Source organism: Bison bison, unplaced genomic scaffold (genome assembly GCF_000754665.1).
Source record: "Bison bison bison isolate TAMUID 2011002044 unplaced genomic scaffold, Bison_UMD1.0 scf7180017864462, whole genome shotgun sequence".
In the NCBI taxonomy this organism is placed as follows: domain Eukaryota; kingdom Metazoa; phylum Chordata; class Mammalia; order Artiodactyla; family Bovidae; genus Bison; species Bison bison.
Genome location: NW_011495024.1, coordinates 2,629,188 through 2,642,424, shown reverse-complemented (window position 1 = coordinate 2,642,424; position 13,237 = coordinate 2,629,188). Strand labels below are relative to the sequence as shown.

The following is a 13,237-nucleotide window of genomic DNA, read 5'->3' as shown; positions in this document are numbered from 1 at the left end:
CATGGTATATTTCTCCATCTATTTGTGTCCTCTTTGATTTCTTTCACCAGTGTTTTATAGTTTTCTATATATAGGTCTTTTGTTTCTTTAGGTAGATATATTCCTAAGTATTTTATTCTTTTTGTTGCAATGGTGAATGGAATTGTTTCCTTAATTTCTCTTTTTGTTTTCTCATTGTTAGTGTATAGGAGTGCAAGGGATTTCTGTGTGTTAATTTTATATCCTGCAACTTTATTCATTGATTAGCTCTAGTGGGACACTGTAAAAGCAGTACTAAGGGGAAGGTTCATAGCCATACAGGCTTACCTCAAGAAACAAGAAAAAAAGTCAAATAAATAACCTAACTCTACACCTAATGCAACTTGAAAAGGAAGAAATTATGAACCCTAGGGTTAGTAGAAGGAAAGAAATCTTAAAAATTAGTGCAGAAATAAATGCAAAAGAAACAAAAGAGACCATAGCAAAAATCAACAAAACCAAAAGTTGGTTCTTTGAGAAGATAAATAAAATTGACAAACCATTAGCCAGACTCATCAAGAAACAAAGGGAGAAAAATCAAATCAACAAAATTAGAAATGAAAATGGAGAGATCACAACAGACAACACAGAAATACAAAGGATCATAAGAGACTATTATCAGCAACTATATGCAAATAAAATAGACAACTTGGAAGAAATGGACAAATTCTTAAAAAAATACAACTTTCCAAAATTGAATCAGGAAGAAACAGAAAATTTTAACAGACCCCTCACAAGCACGAAATTGAAACTGTAATCAGAAATCTTCCAACAAACAAAAGCCCAGGATCAGATGGCTTCACAGCTGAATTCTACCAAAAATTTAGGGAAGAACTAACACCTATCCTACTCAAAACCTTCCAGAAAATTGCAGAGGAAGGTAAACTTCCAAACTCATTCTATGAGGCCACCATCACCCTAATACCAAAACCTGACAAAGATGCCACAAAAAAGAGAAAACTACAGGCCAATATCACTGATGAACATAGATGCAAAAATCTTTAACAAAATTCTAGCAAATAGAATCCAACAACATATTAAAAAGATCATACATCATGACCAAGTGGGCTTTATCCCAGGGATGCTAGGATTCTTCAATATCTGCAAATCAATCAATGTAATACACCACATTAACAAATTGAAAAATAAAAACCATATGATTATCTCAATAGATGCAGAGAAAGCCTTTGACAAAATTCAACATCCATTTATGATAAAAACCCTCCAGAAAGCAGGAATAGAAGGAACAAACCTAAACAAAATAAAAGCTACATATGACAAACCCACAGCAAACATTATCCTCAATGGTGAAAAATTGAAAGCATTTCCCCTAAAGTCAGGGGCCTGATTTAAAAAGAAAAAAAGTTAGGAAATTCCCTTGGTGGTGCAGTAGTTGGGATTCCCTGCTCTCACTGCCAAGGGCATGGGTTTAATCCCTCGTCAGGAACTAAGATCCTGCATGCTGCACAGTGTGGCCAAAAAATAAAAATAAAATAAAACTGTGCTTTCATCTAAGCATTTAAATCAAAATTTGAGAATTAAACAATTACTTTAAAAAAAACTGGAGGGCCATATTTTGTCACATAAAGTGTGATAAGAAGCTATTAGAGGAATTTGTGCAAAAGAGACAATAAGGGTGGGAGACAGGAAATGGAGAAACGATTTCTGAGGCTGTTGCAGTAGTTCAAATGAAAAGTGATGTGGATGTAGAATAAGATGATAGAGTTGGAAGAGGTGAAAAATGATCCACTTGGTGTCATATGTAAAAGGTAACACAGCAGACTTTTTTGATGGATTGAATGTAAGGTGTGACAGTAACAGTGAAATCAAATATTGATTTCATGCCTAAGTTTTGAGTGTGTTACCAAAAAAATATATCATGACCAAGTAGATTTTATTCCAGGAATGTAAAGATGAGACTTTTAGGTCTTCAACAAGATTCAGTACACATACTGATTTTTTAAAATGGTGATAAGGAAGTATCCATAATTCTTCCTGGAGAAGGAAATGGCAACCCACTCCAGTACTCTTGCCTGGAGGATTCCATGGACAGAGGAGCCTGGAGGGCTACAGTCCATGGAATTGCAAAGAGTTGGACACGACTGTGTGACTGACTTTCACTTTCACTTTTCATAATTCTTTACCATGATAATTTCAATCAGCATTGCCAGCATCTTACTTGTGGGGAAACACTAGAAGAATTCTCCCTTAAATCAGGAACCATGCTGAGAGGAAACCTCTTGTTTCCTTTAATACTGGACCCTTAGATGAAATAGTGTGTGTGTGTGTGTGTGTGTGTGTGTTGTGCTTAGTCACTCAGTCATGTCCAACTGTTTGTGACCCCATGGACTGTAGCCTGCCAGGCTCCTCTGTCCATGGGATTCTCCAGGCAAGAATACTGGAGCAGGTTGCCATGCCCTAATCCAGTAGATGTTGAAATAGCACCTACTGTGTCATTTAATATTGGATCATTTTGGCCAATAGAGTTGAACAAGAAAAAGCAACTAGAGGCATAAAATTCTTAAAAGAATAAATAAAGCTATCTCCATGTATAAATGACAAAAGTAGACCTAGAAAACTCTAAATAATAAATTGCACACAAATAATAAAAAATGCATTAAGATAGCAGGTTATAAATTTAATATTGAAAAATCAATATGTTCATAAATACGAACAATGTTATAAGATATAATGGAGAAGAGATCCCCATTTACATTAGCAAAAAAGATAAAATATACAGGAATAAATCTATCAAAAAATAGTTATTATTTCTAAAAGAAGAAAGCTTCAAAACACTTCTTCAAGACACAAAAGTAGGCTCAAACAAATGGGCAGATGTCTTTTGTAGCATAATGATGTTACCTCTCTCCCAAGTTGTGGTTCAGTCCTTAAATTGTGTCTGACTTTTTGCAACCCCATGAACTGTAACCCACCAGGCTTCTCTGTCTCTGAAATTCTCCAGATAACAATACTGGGGTGGATTGCCATTTCCTTCTCCAGGAGATCTTCCTGACCCAGGGATCAACCCTGTGTCTCTTGCATTGGTAGGCAGATTTCCTACCACTGAGCCACCTGGGAAGCCCCAGAGTTAATATATAAATTTAATGTGATCCCCCAAAATAGCAGTAATTTATTTTTCTGGAGCTGGACAAGTTGTCACAGGTTAAGTTCCTGGGTAGCTGACTCTGAGACTGTGTTTAGTGTCCAAGAGTTTAATTAGGGGCAGCTTTTGAGAAGGAAAAGGAAGGGAGACATCAGGACTGGGCAAAGGGGGAAATAAAGCTGTGACCTCAGGTGACACTTTTGGGGGAGTTCTTAATTTTTTGAATTTATTTATTTCATTTTGGCTGTGTTGGGTCTTCATTGCTGTGAGGGCTTTTCTCTAGTTGCAGTGAATGGGGGCTGCTCTCCAGTTGCAGTGCTCAGGTTTCTCCTTGTTGTGGCTTCTCTTGGTGCTCTTCTCTGGAGCTTGGGCTTCAGTAGTTGTGGCTGTGGACTCAGCAGTTTCAGCTCCCAAGCTCTAGCACTCAAGCTTAATAGTTGTGGCGCACCGGCTTAGCTGCTCTGAGGCATGTGGGATCTTCCTAGACCAGGGATTGAACCTGTGTCTCCTGTATTATCAGGTGTGTCCTTTACCACTGAGTCACCAGGGAAGCCCCTAGTGGGGAGTTCTTAAGATAGTACAACCAGAGCTGTCCCCACTTCAGGGGGATGTCTAGCCCTTTATTTCCTTACACCAGTCATTGGATGTAGTAACACTGAGCAAAGTGGCTCTCATTAGCCAAGGTTGGCTGCCTGCAGCGTTTCCAGGGCTGGGGTAGAGGCCCTTTCTTCCTGAAGAGTAACTTGAGCAGCCTGTTGCAGTGTATGCACAGCCTACTCCTTGCATTTTGTATTAATTATCTATCACTGTGTAACAGATTAGCCTAAAACGTAGCAACTTAAAACAGCAAACTGAGAAGGTGCCATTGGAGGAACCCTCAAGGGAATGAGAAAGCAAGCCTTGTGGCTAGCTAAAGAACAAGGGTCAAGGCTCAGGGACTATGGTGTGCTTCATGTATTTGAGGAACAGCAGGAGGAGGCCCGTGAACAAGGGTCAGGAAACTAGGGAATCAGCCCGTGGGAGGGGCTCTCAGCCATTGAATTGGACTTGTATTTTGAACTGACCTGATTTTCAGAGATATCTTTGTGGGGTGAGAGAGAGTTAGGGTGATCCAGGATTTTGGCCTGAAGAACTAGAATAATGGAGTTGGTATTTACTGAGATGGCAAGAATTACTACAGGGAAGAGCACAGTTTAGGGTGTCTTAGTACATTTGAGATGTCTGTGCCTGTCCTGTGGAGGTGTCAGGGAGGAGCTAGATTTGCAAGCCAGGAGCTCAGGGGCACTTGCAGTTTCCAAGGGTGCCAGGTGATTTTAAGCTTCTTTACCTTCAGACATCCTGATGCCTCTGCCTAGAAATCTCTTTCTCTAGGAAACTTCTAGTCATAGCCATTTTACCTGTTACCTTGGAGGCCCTCCTGACATCCCATAGGCAGAGTTGACCACTTTCTCTTTGTGTTGCCAGTTTCTACCTGTTTTTGCCTCTTCCTCTGTAAATTTGGGTATGACTTACCTCACCTCACGTTTATTTTATTGAGGTGTCTATTATGTATTGTAGATACTGGGGTAAAATAATGAACCAGGCAAAATCCCCATCCTTACAGTGAGGGGTCAGACAATAAGTAGATAATATTCAGGTAGTGATAAATGCTATAATGATACAGCGTGTAGGGTGCTTACTGGGCATTACTTTAGAGAGTCTGGTCAGAAAGGTCTCTGCTGAGGTGATCTTTGAGAGAACCAGAGTCAGACATGACTGAGTGACTGAACTAAACTGAAAGACCTGAGGGGATTGAGCCATAAAAGATCTGGAGTAGCCACTGAAAAGGCCCTGAGACAGGAAGGAACTTGGTGTGTTCCCAGCCAGAAGGCCATTGTGCCTGGAGGTCTGTGGGAGGAGACAAGTCAGAGAGGTGGTAGGAAGCCAGGCGATGGAGGGCCTGTGGATTTAAGGTGATGGGAAGCTGTGGGACGGTTTTGAGCAGGGCTTGGTATGCTCTGAATTGTGTTTTAAAGAGCTGATTGTAACTACTGTGTTAGAGACTAGATAGCAGTAGATGCCGGAAGACTTGCAGTAGTCGGGGCAGGAGTAGGTGGTGACAGAAGAGATGGTGAGAAGTGAACGATGAATTGTTTGCAGGGGATAAAGGAAAGGGAGGAAGTAAAAATAAAGCTTTGATTTTTGGCTTGGGCAATCCATGTGGAGGTACTATTGAATTAATGCCTTCCTGTTAGGTTTAGAATATGAAAACCAGAGTTTGTCCCTGCTGAAATGTCCTGCATGGTCTTGCCTATCTCTCCCTCATTCCCTGCCACTCCCTGCTGCTGCTGCTAAGTCGCTTCAGTCGTGTCCGACTCTGTGCGACCCCAGAGACGGCAGCCCACCAGGCTCCCCCGTCCCTGGCGTTCTCCAGGCAAGAACACTGGAGTGGGTTGCCATTTCCTTCTCCAGCAACTCCCTGCCTTCCCCTCTAAAAGTCAGTGAAACTAAGTCAGCTTCTCAATTCCCAGAACCATCCCAGTCCTGTTACCTTTCCATACACACATTTCTACCAACTAAAACACCACCTCCTCCTCAGATGCTTCCAGCCACAGCGCTGATATTTTCCATCACAGAACTCTGGATTTTCCTTTGTAGCACCTACCAGAATTTGTAATTAAGTAAGCACTCAAATAGATGATTCCTGGTTCCCCCAGGAGACTATACGCTGCAGGGAGGGTGTGCTTTTTCTGCCTCTGGAGCCTACACAGTGCCTGGTGCAGAATGGGTGCTCAGTGCACTTCTGTTAAGGGAGTGGGTGCCTGGGAGAACCTGGTCAGTGGGTGATGGTAAGGAGATGGGAGACATTATACAGTGGTCCTGTAATGCTTTCCAGGTTCTTCAGATGAGCAGTGTGCTTGGACTTTATTCCTTTTTGAAGTGTCAGAGGACTAATAGCATTTATTTTTAAAAATTTATATTAGACCTTGGATGTCTGAAAAACTTGAGTGGTTTTAACTTCTGAGCTGTACAAATGCCACAGGGTAGGATGCTTTTCTTTCACCACCAGGTCGCTGGTGCCCAGCACAGTGATACTTAGCCCTGTAAGACTGTGACACATGTTGACTAATGCTCATTCATTCTTTCTCTCAAGGTTAACCTGAAGCGACCGTGTCCTTTCTGGGCAGAAGATGGCCATTGTTCAATAAAAGACTGTCATGTGGAGCCTTGTCCAGAGGTAAAATAAATTTTTTAAAAATCAAGAAAAGAAATGCTTTCTCTTGGGCTTTTAGATAAGCATGAACTCTACATTTTAGGCTTATGTCAGAGCATTTGGACTTGGCATCAGATTCATATGCCCTCAACTTTCTTCTTTTTAACCAGGTTATAGAAGATTTAGTCTGTACTTGCCACCAAAATGTGTTTGAAGACACTCATGTATCCAGTGATGTTGGTGACTGGATGTAGAACTAGAGTCTGATTCTAAAATGGAGCCCTATTCTAGGACAGGATCTACAGTTAGCTGTTATTTCATGCTTTATTGAATCTGCATCTTGTTTCGTGGGCAAAGAAAATGCTACTAGACCTTAAATCTCAAACTTAGAGTGGGAATTAGAGTGAAAAAAGTTGGGAAATTCAAAGCTTGGAATTAGATCTTCACTTGGTCTCGTTACATTGGGAAGGGAAAGGGCTGTATTTATTAGTAGGGGAATGCTACATTTCAGACTTTATTTTTTGACATCTAGCATTATTAATTATATTCCTCTTTGACAGTTTCTTGCCGGGAAAATCCCATGAATGGAGGAGCCTGGCAGGCTACAGTCCATATGGGTCGCAAAGAGTCGGACACGACTGAGCGACTTCTCTTTCACTTTTGACAGTAATTAGTTATAAGCTGTATTTTCATTTTACTTTTTTTGTTCTATTACGTAAAATCAGTCTAGTTTTTGCCTTACAAACAGAAAAAACATCTGAACCAATGTTCTTTCTAAAGGGAAAATTAAAAAAAAATTATTTACATTTTCCTTTAAGAATAAAATGTTTTAACTTTTCAGTTTGAAATAATTTCAGACCTACAGAAAAGTTGCAAGAATAGTACAAACAATTCCCATATACTTTTTATCCATATTTTCCCAAATGTTAAATGTTGATCAAGTTTGCTTTCTTCTTCCATTTATATGTATATATTAATATTATTATTTTTTGAACCATTTAGATATGTTACTGACATGATCTTTTATCCTTAAATACTTCAGTGTATATTTCTTTAAAAACAAGATTATTAACCATAGTGTAATTAACAAAATCAGGAAATTAATATTTATATAATATTAATGTCTATAGACTTTAATCACAGATCACCAGCTGACTTAATAATGTGCTTTTACAGAAATAGCAACAACAACAACTAAGTTTCTGACCCAGAATCATACCTTGCATTTGGATGTTGTATCTCTTTAGTCTTCTTTAATCTGGAATAGTCCTTCAGTGTTCTTTTCTCTTTTGTTGTCTCTTTAACAAACCCCTTCCCTTCCTCCTTTCCTTTTTCTCTTCCTCCTTTCCTTAAAATACACCAGTTATTTTGAGACTACCTCTTATTTTGGGTTTTTCTGGCCGTTTCTAATGATTGCATTCAGGTCATGCACTTTGGACAGTACACCATAGAAGGTATGTTGTGTCCTTCTCAGTGTCCTGTTGGGAGGCAAATTACGTCATCATGATTACATGATTAGGCTTGTATGGGCCATATTTCTTCTTGGAATAAGAAGAAATAAACTGGGAAACATTTTTTGAAACTATGAAAACATCCAGTTTTTTATCGTATTTTTACCATTGTGGTTTTAGCATCCACTCATGATTCTTGCCTGAATTATTTATATGATGATTGTCCAATTGTGATTTTTCTGATTCCATTTCTTCTACATTAGTTGACATTCTACTGCATAAAGAGCTTTTCCTTTATTTATTGTATGTTTATGTCAATATGGACTTGAGTTATTATTTTAATTTAATATCATTACTATCATTATGATTTTTAATAACAGCTTTATTCAGACATAATTGCCCTACCATAAAATTAACTCATTCTAAAGTCACAATTCAGTGAATTATAGTATATTACAGAATTGCACAACAGTCATCACTATCTAGGTGTGATACATTTCACTGCCCCAGAAAGAAACCCCTGCCTATGAGTTTCCCTGTTTCCTACTCTCTCCTGCTGGAAACCACTAATCCATTCTGTCTCTATGAATTTGCCTATTATGGACACTTCATGTAAATAAAATCATACAGTATGTGATCATCTGTGACTGGTTTCTTTCGCTTAGCATAATGTTTTGAAGGTCCATCCATGCTATAGTGTGTATCAGTACTTCATCCCATTGCCGAGTAATATTCCATTGTATGGGTATGCCTCATCTTGTTTATTTATCAGTTGATGGACATTTGGAGTGTTTCCACTTTTTGGCTACTATGAATAATGAATAAATATCCAGGCACAGATATTTGTGTGTACAAATGTTTTTCAGTTCTCTTAAGTATGCTTTGGAGTGAAATTGCTAGATCATATAGTAACTTTAACTCTTGAGGAATTGCCAAACTGTTAACCATTGTGGCTGCATCATTTTACATGGACTCTAGCAATGCATGATGGTTCCAGTTTCTCTACATACTTGTGAAAACTTGTTGCTGTCTTTTCCTTGTTTTGTTTTGGTGTGGGCTTTCTCTAGTTGCGGCAGGTGGGGGCTATTCTTCATTGTGGTGCACGGGCTTAGAAGCCATGACTTCTCTTGTTGTGGAGCACAGGCTCTAGGTGTGCGGGCTTCAGTGGTTGCAGCACACAGGCTCAGTAGTTGTGGCCTATGGGCTTAGTTGCTCTGCAGCATGTGGAAGCATGTGGAATCTTCCTGGACCAGGAATTGAACCCATGTCTGCCTCATTGGCAGGCAGATTGCTATCCACTGTGCCACCAGGGAAGTCCTCTGTATTTTTTATTTTAGCCGTCCTTACAAATGGCATCTCATTTTGCTTTTGATTTGCATTTCCCTGATATCAGATATCTTTTCAGGTGCTTATTAGCCATTTGTATGTATTCATCAAAAGCATGTCTGTTCAAATACTTGGCCCATTTTTAAATTGAGTTGCCGTTTTACTGCTGAGCTGTAAGAGTTACTTTGCACAGTATATGTTTTTATGTTAAAATATCAGTTTCTTATTGTCTACAGTGGATTATCCTCTGTAGTCTTAAATTTTTTTTTTAACCTTTTATTTTTTACTGGGGTAAACCCAATTAACAATGGTGTGATAGTTGCAGGTGAACAGTGAAGAGACTCAGCCATACATATACATGTATCTATTCTCTTCCAAACACCCCTCCCATCCAGGCTGCCACATAACATTGAACAGAGTTCCATGTGCTGTACAGTAGGTCCTCGTTGGTTATCCATTTTAAATATAGCAGTGTGTACATGTCCGGCCCAAACTCCCTGACTATCTCTTCCCTCCGCCCTATCCCCCATAAGTTCGTTCTCTTAAGTCTGTGAGTCTTTCTGTTTTGTAAGTTCATTTGTATCATTTCTTTTTAGATTCCACATATAAGGGATGTCATACAGTATTTCTCCTTCTCTGTCTTGTAGTCTTAAATTTCTAACAAAATAAGTGAAAGTGTTCATTTGCATGTAAATCCCCAACGTAAGAAATCTAATATAGGTATTTAAAAATTTGTCTCTTCCCTTCCCAATGCCATCTTCTTTCATTTCTTTCTGGAGATAAAAACTATCCCATTATATTGGTTCTTTTAATTAACGTGAGGATATTTGTATTTCTCTCTCTTTGGGGGAGAATTTAGTAGGCATTTCATATTGAACCCAAACTTGTCATGATACGGAGTTACAATTTGCATTCTATAATTTGAAGTCTAATTTAATCGTGAGGCTCACTTAATTTTGTAATTTGCAGACTGCTTCATATTGTTAGTGGCAATGGCCAGGTTTATTTCATGTTTGATTTTAGTTATTAGCTTTACATTTGTCATTGCTTTTAATAATTCTCTTTTGTGATTTTTATGTTATACATGAGTATCATCTGTGGTGCCTATCCCAATATATCTCAGTAGCCTGTATTAAGATTCGCTTAAGTCACAAGTTACTGCATCTAGCATCAAACCTTTTAAAAAGCTGCAAGTACACTTTTATTTTACCGTATTATGTGAGTTAGAAGACAACAGTGAGAGGGCACTTTTGATAAGTATTCCGTACTTTAAATTCAGGGTCTTATAACTGTAACTGTTACATTTGGCTTAAGTTTTATAGTTTTCTCTCTTCTGCCCTCTGTTTGTGGTGCTAGAAAACATTGAAATTATAAAATATTGGCAGCAAGTAATGTTTTAACTACATGATCTCTTTGTTCATTGGGGAAAAATTTCTTATCATTATTGTTACTTACATTCTTCAGCCTGACAGAAAAATATTTATTCTGAAAATTTCATTAAGTTTTATCTATGAAACATGAAAAAGTTTTAATAGGTAATTTGCTAATAATTTGATAATCTATAGATTCAGATGTTGGAAATCAGTCCCCTGGTATGATCTGAGGATCAACCCGAGACTGTCTGCTTTCAGATATGATTTTTATTTAAGATTGTGTTTGATAAACCAGTTGTAATAATTCATAGATTTATTTATGCTTGAGATAAATTATTGGTTTTACAGAAAAGATAGACCTATATACAGTTCTTACTGTATATAGTAAGAACTGATGCAGTTCTTACATTGGTAAACCTTAGGTTAATCATGAACTAAAGAGCTTACTCTTTAAAAAAAATTATTGAAGTGTGGTTGATTTTGTTGTTTAGACATTACGTCATGTCCACAATGTTGATAATTTCTGCTGTATAGCAAAGTTACTCAGTTATAATACTTTTTTATATTTTTTCCCATTTTTTTTTTCACAGGATGCTGAATTTAGTTCCCTGTGCTGTATAGTAGGGCCTTGTTGTTTACGCATCCTACATACAGTAGTTTGTATCTCCTAACCCCAAACTCCCAGTCCTTCCCTCTCCCACACCCTCCCCCTTGCCAACCACAGTTCTGTCAAAGAACTTGCTTTTTAGTATTAATTCAAAATTATCTAAACTTTAAATGTCAACTTTGAGCAAAACTTTTAATTGAACATAATAAATTTCAAATAATTTTGAATTTTTAAAAAGTTGTTTCTGTGGAAAGAAAGTTTATGGAAAAAGTGATTTTGCTAGGGTCTTTTTGAACCTAAAAATTATATAAACTATTATTTACTGCATTGAGAGTTATTAGAGCTGATTATGACAACCTTTGTCTTTCAGTTTTCTGTACTGTGATTTACAAGCCTGTACATTGGGGTAGTTCTTTACCTTTCATCTCAAGAGGTAGTGTGAAAATAAAATTTGAATGAATGTATATTTTCTCCTCGTGGACTAAAACAGTCTTTGAATTAGGATAATGTCATTAATAATTTGTGAAAAAAATCTCAAGAAATATAAAGATCATTTTCTAAATTTTTATTGTTGTTCTTTTAAGAGTAAAATTCCAGTTGGAATTAAAGCTGGGAATTCTAATAAGGTAAGTCACTTTTCTTCATTAAATATTTCTGCTTTACGTAGTGAAACTTGCCCCTTACTGCTTGATGTGGTTGCAAAAGAGAACCATAATATGGTTAGCTGAGAATGGACACGTTTTTGCCTGAAAATCCCAAATCCCTAATTTTGTAGCAAGTCATGAGTTGTAATATATTCTTACAATTAAATTATATAGCTTCTTTTGAAATACTTTAGTTCTGTTTTTAGAACTTCTAGAAGAACTATGAAACATAACTACAGTGTCAGTTTCCCTAATCAGCAGGTGTTTTATCAGGCATGTGATTTTACTCTTCTTCTTCAACAAGATAATCATACCCTGTCTCTCTACTTCCTAATGCATTTGCTCTCCATTTTGTTCTTATTCTCTCTACTGTTTGCAGTCTTTTGTACTCACCCTTTTTTATGTATTTTTGTTTCAGATCTAAAATAAATAGTATAAAGATAATTGAAATTCCTTCTGAACTCTGTCCCAGTCCCATTATATAATAATATTTCCTGCCTCCTTAGAGCTAGCCACTTTGCTGAAGTTGTCGTGTATCCTTCTGTGATACTTTTTATGTTGTATTATACATGTATCTACAAGTAATATATAGAACTTTTACTTGAAATTTTTAAAACTTTAAAATAAATTTATATTTTGTGTTTCTTCAAGTTAAAAACATTTTTTGCTTAATAGTTTTACTCAGTATTGGCTTTTAACATTTTGTCTCTGCTGATATATGTAGATTTTGTTAATTTTAATAGCTGTAAAATACTCAGTTGTATAGATATTTGTATAATTGTGTGACTAGCCATTCCTCTGTTGATAGACATTTCAATTGTTTTCAGGTTTTTGCTATTACAAACAATGACGCACTGGCATCTTTGTCTTTCGTCGAATTGTGCACATATGTAAGAGTTTCTTTAGGTCTATATTTAGAAGTAAGATTGCTGGGCCAAAGGGTATGCCTATCTCAACATTATGAGAGAGTACCAAATAACTTTCTAGAGTGATTCTTGTTTTTAAACGTTGCTCTGGATATAGATTCAGCAGTAGGACTGCTGGCTCAAGGATTTATTCATATTTGCAGCTCTATGTAAATATTCAGTTACTTTTGCAAGAGAGTCTTCTCAGTTCACATCATCACCAACATACCAATGCAAATTGCTACATTTTTAATGTCTTTGCTTACTTATTAGGTGGAAATTTGTGACATATTTTCATTTGTATTTTCTTTTCTGTGTTAGGGATTTTGATGATAGGATGTATCTATATTTAGTATATATTATCATTGACAAATTGACTCTTCTGCCAATGGAAAATGAAATAAAGGTAATAATTATCACTAAACTTACTTATGAACTTCCTTTCAGTACTCGAAAGTGGCAAATAATACCAAAGAATTAGAAGATTGTGAGCAAGCTAGTAAACTGGGAGCAATTAACAGCACATTAAGGTAAATTTTATGTTAGTAGTGTTAAGAAAATATTCTCTTGTTTAATTTATTTGCATTAGAAATCTTCGATTTTTCTTGTGATTTTGA

The 13,237-nt window shown here is 37.1% G+C and overlaps 1 protein-coding gene across 1 annotated transcript in view; it reads left to right on the top strand.

The window, feature by feature from the left end:
• The window catches only part of ERO1LB (ERO1-like beta (S. cerevisiae)), a 78,547-nt gene that overhangs the window by 27,281 nt on the left and 38,029 nt on the right, over positions 1–13,237 (top strand). The window contains exons 4-6 of the mRNA XM_010860134.1: positions 6,255–6,338; positions 11,656–11,697; positions 13,068–13,150. Of these exons, the coding sequence (XP_010858436.1) occupies positions 6,255–6,338; positions 11,656–11,697; positions 13,068–13,150 (209 nt within the window). The remainder of the gene's footprint in view (positions 1–6,254; positions 6,339–11,655; positions 11,698–13,067; positions 13,151–13,237) is intronic.